Source organism: Andrographis paniculata, unplaced genomic scaffold (genome assembly GCF_009805555.1).
Source record: "Andrographis paniculata isolate CXL003 unplaced genomic scaffold, ASM980555v1 Contig80END, whole genome shotgun sequence".
Lineage (NCBI taxonomy): Eukaryota > Viridiplantae > Streptophyta > Magnoliopsida > Lamiales > Acanthaceae > Andrographis > Andrographis paniculata.
Window position 1 is genome coordinate 3,330,362 of NW_026137618.1, and position 15,994 is coordinate 3,346,355.

Genomic DNA, 15,994 nt, shown 5'->3' on the forward strand with positions numbered 1-15,994 from the left:
ATATAATACAAATACGACAAATAAACTAACAATACATGCTATAATCACATACAACGCACAACAATTGATTTTAGCATATGATATACTCTTATACAACACACATATAATTATGAGCAAATATCTTATAACTTTATTACACACAACATATGCCGTGTGTAATAAAAATATATATTTTTTTTTTATAGCGTGGAAACCTGCAGCTGCTATCCGAAATTGCGCATTGGGTAAATACATGTATTGTTTCTAGATATTATGGATATTGATTTGGACAATGCTGAATTTTCGAAATGAGTACTGTAATTATTGTTAAGGATTAAATATAATTATATATATTATAGTAATTATGGTAAGATTTAATTGTCCCTATTTCCTATTCATTATAGTCGATGCAATAAATAGCAGTCAGTTTTTATAAAGAAAATAAATAATTTTTTTTCATGAAAATCTAAAACATTTTTTCCATTGGGCATTGATTTTGGGGACGAGTTTCCTTCGCAATCATTCTCGTTCGGTCGATTTTGCCCCGTATAAAAGATGAATAATATTTTAGATGATGTGATGCCCAATCTTTCCGGTGAATCAACCATAATGTTTTTGCATAGTTGTCAAGGGCAGGTAAGTTTATATATAAATTTTCCTGGTTGTTGTTTGTAATATACATTTCAACATATTTTATACTTTCAAATATCATACTGTATGCAGGGAATTAGGTTCGGCCGGCGATTTACCCAGTGCGCATTTTCGGGCAGCAGTTGCAGATTTTCATGTCAAAAAAAAAAATCATACTGTACTATGGTTCACATATGTTACCACCAAAAATTAATCGTCCGGATGTACTAAATAATTAAGGCGTTTAGGCATTCAAATGTTGACCAATTTCTTAAAATCACCCGAGTATGTGAGTTAATAAAAGTAATAGTTTTAGAATAAAATAACAGGGGCCTAAGGGAGACCTATGTTACTCTGGAAAAATATTAACTTGTTTCGGATAAGATTTTGGTTCCCGAAACCGATTAAGATTCTTAAGGTCCGTTCCGATAAAAACTTTTGACTTCGGAGATTATCTTAAGGCCAATTTGAAAATTGGTTCGATAAAAATGCAAAGTTGGTTCAAAAAAAATATTGTAATTTGGGTCCCAACAAAATACTCCAGTTCCAATAAATATTCTGATTATAAAAAAAATATTTTGGCCTTTGGTTCCAAATAAATAAATATTTAGGCCTTGATTCAATAAATATTTTGGTTTCAAATAAATATTTAGACCTTGATTCCAATAAATATTTTGCTTCCAAATAAATAATTAGGCCTTTATTCCCATAAATATTTTGGTTTCAAAAAAATATTTAAGCCTTGATTTCAATAAATATTTTTGTTTCAGATTCCAATAAATATTTTAGTTCCAAAAAATATTAAGGCCTTGGTTCCAATAAATATTTTGGTTCCAAGGAAATATTTAGGCATTGGTTCCAAGAAAATTTTGGCTCCAGATAAATATTTATGCCATGGGTCTAATAAATATTTTGGTTCCAAAAATATATATATTTGTACTTTGGTTCCAACGATTATCCCGGTGTCAATTAGGACAACACGCTTTGGCCTAAAGTCTGACAACCATGCTGACGGTATCGATAAATATGTCGGTGTCGAATCCGATGGTATTTAGTTCTAATAAACCACGCCGATTCTGACAACTATTTCAGCTGTACATATATTTTATGGTATTAAAGGATGTCAAAAGATTACACAGAAAATGTGGATGTGTGCACATGCTGACATAGGAAGAATAAATTCTACAGCGAAATTGAATTTGAATTGTAACGGCAGTTGAATCAAGTATGATTTTATTAACAAAAATATTATAATTTTGTTATAAAATCACAAATTATTCAGATTTAGATTTTTTGATAAAATTGGATATTATTATAATAATTAATTAAATTAAGTATTCTAAATTATTCTTATGTTAAATATTACATCCCTCTAGTTTTCAGTAAACTAGAAATAAAATGTTGATTCAGAGACACTATAGGGCTTAATGTAATAATTGTAAATCACATTCACACATCTCAATCAAAATTTTTTTTTTTTTTTTATTTCCTGCAATTTATTTTTAATTTTTAATATTTTCTTCTTTTTCTCTAATTTCTTACTATCAAACGTCTGGGCATTGCATTTGATACGAATTAAAGATTTAATCATTCTAAATCTTTCAGAAAAAGTTTTTGGTTATCATCCGGTTGAAAATTTTTCAACCCACGATAATATTTTGACACGCCCAATGGGACAATAATTTGTTCTTCAAGGAAAATCAATCCGACTTCACTAAGTTAAGATCCTCGCCTGATGGCTTGATTCGAAACATCAACATCGGCAGAGGATACCAATGCCGTCCACACTACGTCTTCTGGTTTTCCACCTCCGCGGGTATATATTCCAGAAGGGGTCACTCCGATTAGGTAGAGAGATGGGCACCTTTCGACGGTCAGGAGGCATCAAACCTGGCCACACATGGGAATACAGCTGTACTATCCAAAGGAATGTGCCAGCAATTGATCCACAGTTTTCTACTGCACAACGGATAGGAAGCACGACCACACCCCCACCGATCTCCTAAATTGAAGACAGAGTTGGATCTTATCATTATCAGCCTATTACTTCGGCTAAGTTTGGAAATCCCGGCCAAAGATGGCCACGTACAGCTGTACCTTTGTTTACAGACGCCAACGCCACTCAAACTTATGGCGCATCACGACATCCGGTACAGAATTATCAGCCTCTTCCTCAGCAACGGCCACCCTATGTAAATATTTCTAGGGCCGCACCAAACCTTCAAAGCCAACCACAGGTCCTCATGGCACAAGACATAGTGAAATCCCGTTAATATGGAATTCACACCCCGTGACACAACCTGCACAAGGTGGCCATGATATAGTACAAATGGTACAGGATCCCGTACGTCGAAAACTTGGGACCCAGGGACAAGGACCTCATGGCCTTGCGTACCGAAAACCTTTTCTAGAGTGGGTCGAGCGCAATTATCCATTGCCTCATCAGGTCAAGATCCCAGAGTCTTTTATGTTTTCAGGGGAAGATGACGAACCATCTGTCGAACATGTGGCCAGATTAACCATTCTCATTGGGGAATTGTCTCTCAACGAGTTTTACAAATTGCAATTATTCCCCCTAACTTTAACCAAGAAATTTTTTTCATGGTATTCATCTATTGGTAAAGATTCCATACAAAATTGGACTCAGATAGAACGAGAATTCCATGACCGATTTTACAGTCCTATACCAGAAACTACGCTCACTGACTTGATGCCTTCATAGAAAATATCAGACGGACTAAAACCCAAGGTCCAATGCGAATCAGAACTTGCTAACATTGCAATAAGAAATATGGTTCCGCATTTGCAGGATCCGCTTACTGCCAGGAAGTCTAAAATTGGGCACAATTGACATCCAAGGCTGTACGTCTGGAGCACCTTTTTCATGAGAAAGACAATATGGGTAAATGAACCGGTCATTAGGTTGTTGTTATCAAAGTAGAGGATACGAGCGACGGATCTGATTTCCTGGATGTTATCGAGGAAGCAACAATGGAGCTTGTACCGGGGAAACCATACACTTGTTCCAACCTCAAGCCGCCAAAAAATAAAGACATACCAAAGCTTCAAAATGAAGCCTGCCTGTTTGATGTTACGCAAGCTGATATAGTTTCGATGAATTACTAAAAGGCAACCAAATTCGTATCCCTAAAGGACAGAAGTATTGCAAGTGGCATAGCTCATTTCGACATGTTACCACTGTCTTTATTTCAGAATGATCATCCAAAAGTCCTTGAAGAATGGATGTCTCAAATTGGCTGGAATGAAGGTGGATAACGAACCTTTTCCTAAGATTCAGATCGCCACCATAATAGCGCGACCCTCCTTGCCGAAAGTAGCATCCTCTTCGGCTCACAGACCGCCCTGGGGATAATCCTCTATTAGGCATCACAAAGGTAAGACAAAGATTGAGGATGTCGATGTTACCAAACCAGTACCAAACCATCAGGGCAAATATATAGCTAACGCACAAGAAACAAGTAATCAGGAGACCGCCAAGATAATATATCTTGGTGATCAAGATAGGTGTCCCCATTCATAACCAACACGAAACCAATATTTGATCCCAAGCCACACATTTACGACCAGGAGAATCATCACATTGTGACAATAAGCACACGCCACTTTCACATTTGGTTCATGGTGACGACGTATTTTCACCAAGCCGGTAGTAGAAATACGTACTCGCGGAAAAAATTATGAAGTCAATTTCTGGATGAACGTGGAAGCATATCAACCATGATCGCAAGTTCCGCGATCAGGAATCAATTCCACTAAAACATGAAATACAATAGAAGGTAGAATGTCCCGATAAATTTTCTCGGCCCCAGTTATGTCGGCAAGAAAGGCAATACGCGGCCCGGAGGAGACAGCAGCAGGGATAGCTTCCCAATTAGGTCCCAAGTGACCTTTCTTCTGATGCTCGAAAGATTATTGAAGAGACTCAAAACTGACCGGGAGTTACAGTCTTCGTATTGGACAACATACAACAGAAAACCTGATACTTTGACAGCCCAGGTTCACCATCCAAAAAATCTAGATCCCCACTAGATGATTCTTCCGGTCACCAGAATGACAGACTTACCTCGAAACCAGAAGAGCATGCATTGGGAGCTATAATCAAACAGACGGCTCAACAGATGGATCACAACTCGATCAACAAAGACGGTCATCCACGCTTCAAAATACAAAGATAGAAACGCACAACTTGAGTCGTAAAACGGTGGGAACTACAACCTGAAAAATGATTCACTACAGAAGGAAGATTTCCCCAAGATTTTATAAGTCGAAACCAAGACACACAAGGAAGAATTTATGAATCCTATCAACCCGGATTCATCATTCATTTAAGTTGGAGATATCACACAGAAAGACTTGGAAGCAGTATGGCTAGAGGTTTGGACCGCCGAAGATGACCAATACCTCCAAGAGTTAGATATTGATATTGCGATGAAAGAAGAACAACTTCAACAAGATGATCTCTTAACACAGGACGACAATACAATGGCAAATATCAGTATGCTAGCAATCGATCCTAGTTGTGACGAGTATCGCCCCGAACTCGATACATGGGCCGAGGATGATGAATCATGGGCATGTTTGGTTACTGATAATGAGAGCACTCAGCCCTTCACACCATCATCTAATATGTTCAGGCCATTACCTCTTGACTCTGCTAGTCATTTGGAACCACTTTATGTCAAGGCTCACTTTGATGGAAGACCGATATACAAGGTATTTGTGGATGATGGCGCACTCTTGAACATCATGCCATACACAACTGTACAAAATATTGGTAAAACCAGATCCATCTGTTAAATCAGATATTAAGATGACAAGTTTTGCAAGTCAGCATACAGAACTACCGGGTTTGTTGATTGCAGAGATTGATGTGGGGCCAAAGAAAATAACATCTGTATTCTTTTTCATGGATGTACCAACTACGTACAGAGATTGGATCCATTCTACGCATTGTATCCCATCTACTCTCCACCAACAACTAAAATTTTGGGACGGGGATAAAGTTGAAATGGTAGAAACAGACTCAGCACATTTTGAATACAACACTGGGCCTTACGAATCTATGTTTTATTTAAATAACATAAAACCAGTTATGACCATGGCCTCCATGGAGACCGAGCCTTGGGACCTCTGTCAATTTACATCCCATGGGTTTCGAATGATACACATGGCTCGAGGTGAGACCAACTCCAGCAACTAGAAGTTGATGTATTGGATAGCAATCCAGAACATGTATTAAAGGTTGGAGAATACCTTCAGGTCGTACTCTTAGCCAAGATCTGGATTGTTACATATCAAATCGAGGCCATAGTCGAACAATTGCCTGGCGATAATTCTTCTTCTATCGTCAAATCATATCCCGCAATAGGCTTTGAAACAAGTCTTTGCGGATCCAGAGTTCTGAGTTTCTTGAAATTTATCATTTGGCTTCAAAAGATTCATCCATATGACTGGGGGGCCTATGTTGCCACAAAAAATTAATCTCCCGCATTAAATAATTAAGGCTTTAGGCATTCCAATGGTGATCAAATCCCTAAAAACCACCCAAGTGTGTGAGTTAATAAAAATAATAGTTTTAGAATAAAATAAATATGAAGCCTAAGGAAGACCTATGTCACTTTTGAAAAATATTAATTGGTTTCATATAAAATTTTGGTTCCCAAAACCGACTACGATTCTTAAGGTCCGTTTCGATAAAACTTTTGATTTAAGAGATTATCTTAAGGTCAGTTTGAAAGTTGGTTCAGATAAAAATGGAAAAGTTGGTTCCAAAAAAAATATTGTAATTTGGGTCACAACAAAATACTCTGGTTCCAATAAATATTCTGGTTCCAAGAAAGTATTTTAACCTTGGTTTCCAGAAAGTATTTTGGCCTCGGTTCCAAGGAAATATTTACGCCCGGGTTCCAATAAATATTTTGGTTCCAAATAAATATTTAGGCGTTGATTCCAATAAACATTTTGATTCCAGAGAAATATTTAGGTCTAATTTTAATAAATATTTTGGTTCCAAAAATATATTTAGGCCTTGACTGAAATAAATATTTTAGTTCTAGAAAAATATTAGGCCTTGTCAATAAATATTTTGCTTCCAAAGAAATACATAGGCATTGGTTCTAATAAATATTTGGCTCAAAAAAAAATATTTGGGAACATCTAAAAGAGTGGGAAAATACATTCCACTAAAAAAATAATAGAAGAAGTTGATGGAAGGACAAAAAAACCCTACAAAACAAAGTGTAAATTAGGCTACGAAATCAATAGAGGCCTCCTGTCACCTCTAAGTAGGATTTTTCGGAGCCTCTGTCAATCTTCCTTTGAATCAGCCGCTGGTTAGAAATTTTCATACTTTTATCATTAAAAAATAAAGATATTTTTTCTTATATGTTCCTCCACGTGCCTTTTGGTTTTCTCCTATAGTAATTTAATGTATTGATATGTCAAATAAATTTAGGGATGCATGTGATATTTAGTCAGCATTATTACGTTTTCATCGTGATAAAGAAATTAGATATTTTTATTATTTTGAGCCAAATTGATGTAAAATCAAATACTGCGTTTGTAAAAATTGACCGAATCCGACCGAACAAATAGTTCATATAAATAACAATACAATCAATGTAACAGTAGGACGGAGGTTTGGGCGTTTGAGACACCCCAAGCCCCTATGTGGCGCCACCATTGCAGTAGAAAGTGTCATAAAAGAAACAAATGTATGGTCTTGATATTTCCAGGTTTGTGATAATTTCGTGAATCGATTTTCTTCAAGCTGTTGAATCAATTGCTATGGGATTGAACAGGACTGCTTCTATGTCTTTCCTCAGCCCTGTTTCCGAATATGTAATCGCATCTGTGCCTTGATTGTAACTGATGAATACGGCCCGTGCATAGTTAAGTGAAATATTTAAATATTCCCTCGGCTCCGCCTTTGTAGTAATCCATTCCCTATTCATTTCCATCCATGCATTCTCAGATAGTTCGCGAAACTTAGTCATTGCTTCTTCTTCCGATGCACCATAATCTTTTATGTAGCAATCAATTGATGTACTTGGAAATCCACTTCTATTGTGTTCGCGCTTCAAACCAATAGATGTAAATTAGTCATATAGATATATGCGGGAAAAATTGCAAAAACTATCCCGTACAATGTTCAATTATCATTGTTCTCTTTTACTTGTCGCACTAGCAAAATATATTTGGAACATGTCACAATTTTCGCTATTTAAATTCTATGGCTTGTGCGTGAGTTTTTACAATTTGTCAATGCACGCGTTACTATCATTGAATGACATATGGCATAATAATATTAGATAATATTAAATATGTAAATGATTTTTTTAGCAAAATTGTGACATATCAGAGATATATTTTGTTAGGATATCCATGAAGTGCAAGTAAGAGTGACAACTACGAGTGAGATAAAATTTCACGCGCTATCAATATACTGAAATAGCAAACTTGTGACATATGTAGAATATATTTTGCTAGACTGACAATTGAGTATACGGCATGATATTTTTTTGCAATTTTCTTGATATATATATATATATGAATGCGTGTGTGTGATATATTTACGGGAGTATGAGAAGTAGGGAGTGGAACGTACTTTATAGCTGCCTCTATCATTACTAAATCGAATGTATAGACCGGTGGCCTCCAAAAATTTAGGCCTTGTCATGAGCCATTCGAATGCTTCCTTTGAGGCGAATTCCATGCCCATCATGCAAAATGACAATAGGGCCGGGACTCCAGTGTCTACGTATGTAATGGAAATACTCTCTTTAAATGTTGGCGTCTCACGTCCCATATACCACTTGGCTGTTGTAAAGTAACTCCTAGTAAGCATTTTTAGCTTCAAAAGACCAGACAACGTAAGAAACATCGCAAATCTAAGTGATATATTAAAGATATATATTTTTACCGTCTTCATTTATCTCATTTAAAGTTGTAGGATTTTCAATAGCTTGCATAGCAATCGTCGACATATACTCACATATATGTGGATGTATGATTTTACTCAAAGGAGGAGAATGCACTTACTTGTTCTATTGCATAAGAAACTGCGAAACTTCTGCCTTGTTTGGACATTTCTTGATCAAACTCTTCGTATGTACTCAAGACAAGTTTGTAAATAATCTGCATATAAGGTGGAAGTCTGTCGATATTTTTGATATCCCACCTGAAAAACATCGACAACACAAGAAAGTAGTGGTAAATTTTAAGTATTATTTGTTTACATGGAAATGCCTTAGCTTGCCAGCATTCACTATACCGTTCTTGGAGAACCTCCACGAAGGTTTTTGCTTCTTCAAGTGTCGCATAACTGTCAAACGTATCATCTATGAGTACACATAGGATTATGTTCTTTACCACAAGTGACCGTAGAAGTGAGTATCGAGGTTCAAAATTGAGTGCCACAACCCAAAAATACATTTCCACTGACCAATCTCTTGCATATGGAAATTTCGACTTGAGATCCAAGCCTTTCGACCACCTGTGACCATGAAACATTTTGATTAATTCACCTTATATTTTTCCTTGCATAATATTTATTGAATTCATTACTTACTTCATGAATTCACAGAGCTCTTCTCTATATAGATTCTGTAACAAGTTGAAATCTAATTTAGCTAGCTTTAAGAGCAACTCATCCTTGGATACTTCTTTCGCGTAGAATGAGATGTAATAATGAGCTTCGACTCTAGGAACACCCCATTGAACCGGTTGGAATAGAGCTCGGGCTACTTTCTCTTTAAGAGGGGATTCCAATAGAGGCAAGGCTTGGTTTAGACTACGGGTTGCGAAGACATTGGCATTTTTTAAGATGTCTTCTCCCGGAAACCTTAGATATGTTGCTTCATACAAGCTCAGCAAACCCTTGATGTCATTCGAAAAGGCTTCCTTGAAAGTTCCGTCGCCATTTGTAAATTTATTGAAGACGCCTGTTTTAAGAATCACCGGCCGGTCATGTTAGCCGCTTAAATTCAAGAAGGGGGAAAATTGCAACTTGGTCTTGTAAAAGAAACCAAATAATAATAAGTATATGTCATATATGGTTGAATTTATTGGTGAGCAGAAATAATATGTTTGTGAAAGATCAAAATAGTAATGAGTTACTTATAGGACAAAAACTATATGTTTCTAACAAATTAAATATGTCATGTACTCATATATGGTTGAATTTATGTTTCCTCTATCTTCAAATAGAATCATCAGCCGAGTGTTGCTAAGATGATCAAGTGAAATCTTAAAATATGCAATGAAGATCAGAAACAACATACTGCTAGGAGCATTATAGCCATGTTGTCTGAACAATCGAAAATGCAGAGCAGTCGAAAAAAGGTCGCTGTCTTTATCATCCTCATTTTGCATCTCAGATTCGAAGATCTGTGCGATCTGGTGGTCGATCTCTTTCTCAAAGTGATAGGCCAATCCTAATCGCTCTATTGTGTCGATGAGAATCATCTTATCCTTTGCTTTACTTTCCTTGTTCATCACCATTCTCCTCACCTTCTCCTTCAGTGTTTCAATGACAGCTTTGGTATGTGTTTCGTCTACCTGCAGCGCCATCTTTCACTTAATTATTTAGCACTTGAGACCACAAGTTCAATCAATCATGTATATATATGGATCAAGAAAATTAAAAATCGAAGCCAGTAGGAACATAACCTGATTTGGGGCAGAAAACAAAGCATCATTCCAGAAACTTGCAGGATGATCCTTGGTTTGTCGGATAATCGGTTCTTCGAACACAAGGTTGTCGCCATTGTCGGAAGCAGCCTTGGGAATGGTGGTTCTCGACAGAAAATGCAAACTCCTGTCATCTTGATGCTTTAACATTTTATTAAACTTTACAAGGTTTGATTCATGCTTAGATTTATTTCGATGTAATGTACGGAAGGACAAGGCTTCACCTCTTTTCCCTACGTAGTGAAAAATGGGTTTTGAATAATTAGGGAGAAGAAGGCTCCAAGAACAGGTAAAAGCCATAGCCATAGCCATCAAGTTTTATTAAATTTCTTGATGATAACTTGAAGATGGTCTTGTTTATAATATGTCTATATATAATTATTGGCGATCTTAGATGCATGTGGTAATAAGTCGTGCGGTTCACTTGTTTCCAGACAAAATAATGTTTAGATATGTTTATTTGTATAAAAAAATAGTGCTGAATGTTATCATTGTATAACAAAATAAATAAAAATAATTTAAATAATAAAAAATAAGATACAAAGTCAACGCTCTGTTAGATAATTTATTGTATAAAATATTATTCCCTTCCTTCTATCATTTTCTCATCAATTTATTGTATATACGATAATTTAAGTAAATAATATTATTAAATAATTAAAAAGTATTTTAGTAAAAATAATTATTATATAATATAAATAATTATAGATTAAATTTAACATAACTAGTGAATTTATTTAAAATTAAAAAAATTATTGATTATAAATTTTGAAATACGATTAAAGTAAATAATTATTTTTTTTGAAAAAAAATACAAATAAAGTCGAAATAACAAATAAAGAGGGCAAATGGAATATTAAGTATTAAGTATAATCTTTTTGAGAAAAAAAGTTAAAAAACAATAGGGTTGTTCAACTTGTTTTTTTTATGTAAAAATATAAAATATTATATTCATAATATAAAGAAAATAATATTTTATATTTAATAATTGATTATTTTGAGTTAATAAATATATATATACATTATATATTGTGTTAGTTTGTAATATATTATAAAACTAATATATAAATAAAAGAATCACGCATCCACCGTGTTTGTGCTCTAAATATAAAACTTATATATATTTTTTTTTTTTGGTAAAATTCCCCATAACTCATTGTGGTTTTGAAACTGTAAATCTTCTCTTTATTTTAAAAGTTGCATAACACCTCCTGTACTTTAAAAAATATTGCATCGTGGTTTCGAAACTCAACGTAAATTCTCTCTTTACTTTTAAAAAATTGCATAGCACCCCTTATACTTTCAAAAATATTGTGCGAAACCCCGCTATGGAAAATATATAGATAGAAAATTATCTTCTCATCATACAAAAGATGTTATATGGTGGTGGGATTGCATGCAATGTGTTTGAAAATATAAAAGGTGTCATACAATTTCTAAAGTATAGAGAGATTTTACCTTAAATTTCAAAACTACGAATGAGTTTTTCTTATTCTTTTTTCTTTAATTCTTTTTAAATACCAAAATTTCTATTACTTAGATTAGTTCCAACCTTTCTAGAATCTCTCTAATATATAATATAGGAAAAAAAGTAGTAGTAGCAGTCTCAATGTAATCAAATTATAACCAGAAATTGCATTAATCTAATATTAGATCACAGTATGTTGAGATCCAAATTTATTAATTTTGTTCGGTTAATTTTCTTTTAGCTCCTCAATTATTCGTTTGAAATGATTCATGATATAAAGCAATGTTAATGAGAAAATAAATATTTTTATCATCAAATTAGAGATCAGTTCCAACCAATTTTAAATTCTGAAAAAAAAAAAAAAAAAAAGGAAGAAGAAGAAAGAAAGAAATCTAAATGAAAATAATGATACTCCCTCTGTCTCGTATCCATTTACCTTTTAGATATTGAAGTTTAATATTAATATTATACTCATACAAGAGAAAAAAAAAATATTCCTATTAGTGTTGTATAATACAAATCTAATGACATTTGTATAAGATATTTTACTAATATAAGAATATTTTTAATATTAAGTACAATGACGCAAAGACAAATAGATACCTTATTAAGAGACGAAATAAGTAATAAATTTTCAAAACAAAAATTAAAATAAAATTTTTCCTAAAATACAGTGGACTAAAAAATCTCATCCAAATCTAAATAACAATTGGTACTTAATAATAGGCAGACAAGTTACACCGTGAACAACAATAAGGTACAAATCGAGCAAACCAAACCATAGAAACTCCTAGGGGGAAGGCGTGCATCAAAGGAGAAGGAGAACTTTCCAAGTCGCCGGACAGATTCACCGGAGAACGCAGGCGCAAAGTCGACGGAATCGCCTAGGGCTTTCAAGAGAGAATCGCGAACTGAACTAAATTGGGGAAGAGTAATCTGGTCTGATTGAACCGGTCCAACATATATATATATATATATATATATAGATCAGCAGACCGGTTCACGGTCCAGCAATATATACATCAGACCAGAAGCAGACCGGTTCAGACCGGTCCAGCAAGGCAGCCTAGGAACCGATGAGTCTCTCAAAGGTTCGGGTCGGGTAGCGGGTTGCCGGGTCCGGGCTTCAATTTGGGCGGGTCGGTTGTATGTGTTTTAGGCCTCAATAATCACCGGACAAAATATATAGAACAAATCTCCACTTTATTTTGGGCGTGGAAGATTGTTTTCTCGGGTGTAATCACAGTCCGAACTTTCATTGCTTCCTAATACTTTAGTTCATTTGTTTTTAAAAAAATGTTCATTTTAGCCAATTGTTGAGTTACTCTCCTGCACAAAGAAAATTGAAATCAAGTTAGGTTTAAAACAATATGAAAACCTACTATGATACATAGTAAACCTAAAGCTACACACAAGTAGCACCGGCAAATCAAATATATCAAAGCATACAATTTTCACACAAGATACAAACATATTAACTTTCCCAAATATTGTATCTTCGCCAACAGGATTATACTCAAATTCAAATATTAGGAAAGCTACGAAACATTGTAATTGTGTCTTACAACAAAAACATGTATCACACAATATACAAACAAGAAAAACAACAAGCTTTCTAGAGCCCATATCATTTACAATCAATGATAACAAATCACCATCAAAGCAATCATAAGTTTTAGGAACTGAATTCAAATTTTCATTCTTAAGCAACGAGTTCATATCTTCTTTTAGAGCTTCCAAACATTGACACTTATACCAAGAATTACTTGTCTCCCTAAAAATTATAGGTTCATTCACATATAAGCCATCAAACATGCAACAAGCTAAAGAAGATAACTTCAAATCACCAAACATAGAGAACAATATAGGATCATTCCTAACTCCATCTCTAACAAATAGGTAATTTACAATCTTATTTTTCTCATTTAAATCGGTTCCAATATTGCTTTTAATTTCAGAAACTAAATTTTCAAATTTATTGTTATTAGCCTGCCCAGCAGCAACATCAATTTGAAAATCACCAACAAAGATTTCAGTTTCACTATTTTTATCAAACTTCACTCATTTTGAACACAATTGTCAAAATCAACAAAAACAACATTTTCGTTTAAAGAATCAAAGTGTTGTTCAACAGCAGTTTTCACACTCAAAACAGAATCAGAAGTCATATCAGCATTAACTAAAATGTCATAATGCACACAATCTGATTCACAACAAGTATTATCTATATGTATATCACAAAACTACGCATATTAATAATCAAAAACAACTTTTTGATTTTCAAAAGATTTGTAACGGAAATCAGTGTTATCATTTTCAACCTCATAATCAAATTCAACATCAAGTTGCACATCAGCAGATTGAACACAAATTTCAGATTGAAGATCAATATTAAGGGGTTTATCATCACAAGAACATACATATTCACTTTCAACATGCATTTCAGCAACAAATTGCACAGTCAATGCATATTCAGAATCAGTATCAGCATTACTTAAACCATCAAATGCAGATTCTCTGATTCACAATCAATATTAACTATATTTACATCACAAAACTGCACATTTTCAGAATTAGCAACTAATTTCCCACTAACAGCAGACTTAGAACAACATACAACATCATTTTTGTCCTCAAATTTAGCCTTTTTTTTTTAAACTAGACTGAAATTCAGCAACAAAACAAACACAATAATAAATTTCAGAATCCATATAAGCAATTTCATAATCATCAAATTGCACACTTTCAGATTCACTAGTAATCTACTGCTCGACAAAACAAAAATCAGAATGAAAATGTTCATTTTCTCCCTTTTCTATCTCATTCATATCATGTTCCACCTTAGTTCGAGTATTATAACAATCGGTGTCAATTTCACTAAATTCAGAAACTACCAGGTCAGATTTTTCAAATTTCAAACATGGCATACAATCTTCATTAAATGTCACATTATTACTAAAGACAGTTTTAAATCCGGGTCTAGAACAAAGCCACAATCTATACCCCGTAACATCATAACCTAAGAAAACACAATTTTTAGTTTTCAAATCAAAACCATCAGTGCAAACATGTATTAAAGCAGAACACCCAAATACACGAACATTAGAAACGTCGACTCTTCTACCCAGCCATTTACTTTCGGGATATAAACCTTTAAGGGGGATAGAGAGTGATCTATTTATCAAATAAGATGTTGTAACTACAGCTTCACCCCAAAACAGTTTGGGTAAGCCGGATAAAGTCAAAATACTTCTAACCCTTTCCAAAAGGGTCCGGCTCATCCACTTGGCCACCCCACTAAGTTGGGGTGCTATGAGGTCAATTGTAATCATTTTAATACTATTTTGCACACAAAAATTATCAAACCAGGTGTTACAAAATTTAAACCATTTTCAATTTGAAGACATTTAATTTTTCTGCCCATTTCAGTTTCAACTTGAATTTTCCAATTTTTAATAATCCAAAAACTTCAGATTTATTTTTCATTAAGAAAACCAAGTTCTTCTTGAAAAATCATCAACAATGGTTAAAAAATATCTAGAACCACCAAAAGTAGACTCACAAGAGGGCTCCCACAAATCAGAATGTATATATTCCAAGATATATTTAGAGCATTCACGTTTTCCAACATGGGGTAAGAGAAAATGGACTTTAGTTTGTTTATTATCAACACAATTTTCACAAAATTGCACAGCTCAAAACATATCATTGCCAAAATATCCAGATTTTTGCAATATTTCTAAACCATATTGCTTAAATGACGTAACTGTTTATGCCACAAAAATATTTTATTTTCAGAAATAGAATTAATGGAACAAGCAGGCATAATCATAGGATCAGCTTAGGTCACATAGAAATTATTTTTTCTTTTAGCTTTAAAAACAACTAATGATCCTTTTATAATTTTCATAAAACCAGGCCCCCGTTTACCCTTAAGACCTAATTTGGTTAAAGATGCACAAGACAACATATTACTTGACAATTCTGGAACATGTCTCACATTATTCAATTTCAATACAAAACAAGAATTAAATTTGAAATTTATACTACCAATTCCAAGCACATTGCGCACACACAATTATCAGTCATAACAACTGTGCAATTTCCTAACATTTTTGTATTCACAAAAAATTGATCTTAATGGAGTCATGTGATAGGAACAAGCCGAATCAATCAACCATTCATTTTCTAACATAAGTAAACAAT

The 15,994-nt window shown here is 34.1% G+C and overlaps 1 protein-coding gene across 2 annotated transcripts; it reads right to left on the reverse strand.

Annotated features, from left to right (window-relative positions):
- Positions 1 to 7,165: 7,165 nt before the first annotated feature.
- Positions 7,166 to 10,657, reverse strand: LOC127241133 (5-epi-aristolochene synthase-like). Of its 2 annotated transcripts, XM_051260042.1 has the most exons (8): positions 10,300 to 10,657; positions 9,912 to 10,188; positions 9,200 to 9,572; positions 9,074 to 9,124; positions 8,903 to 8,953; positions 8,671 to 8,809; positions 8,237 to 8,482; positions 7,166 to 7,706 (listed from the first exon to the last, which is right to left on the reverse strand). In XM_051260042.1, the coding sequence occupies exons 1-8, from the start codon at positions 10,630 to 10,632 to the stop codon at positions 7,395 to 7,397; spliced, it is 1,782 nt and encodes a 593-aa protein (XP_051115999.1). In that variant the 5' UTR covers positions 10,633 to 10,657; the 3' UTR covers positions 7,166 to 7,394. The 2 variants fall into 2 exon arrangements, with proteins under 2 accessions (XP_051115999.1, XP_051115998.1); XM_051260041.1 differs by having other exon boundaries at positions 8,903 to 9,124.
- Between the last annotated feature and the right edge of the window lie 5,337 nt (positions 10,658 to 15,994).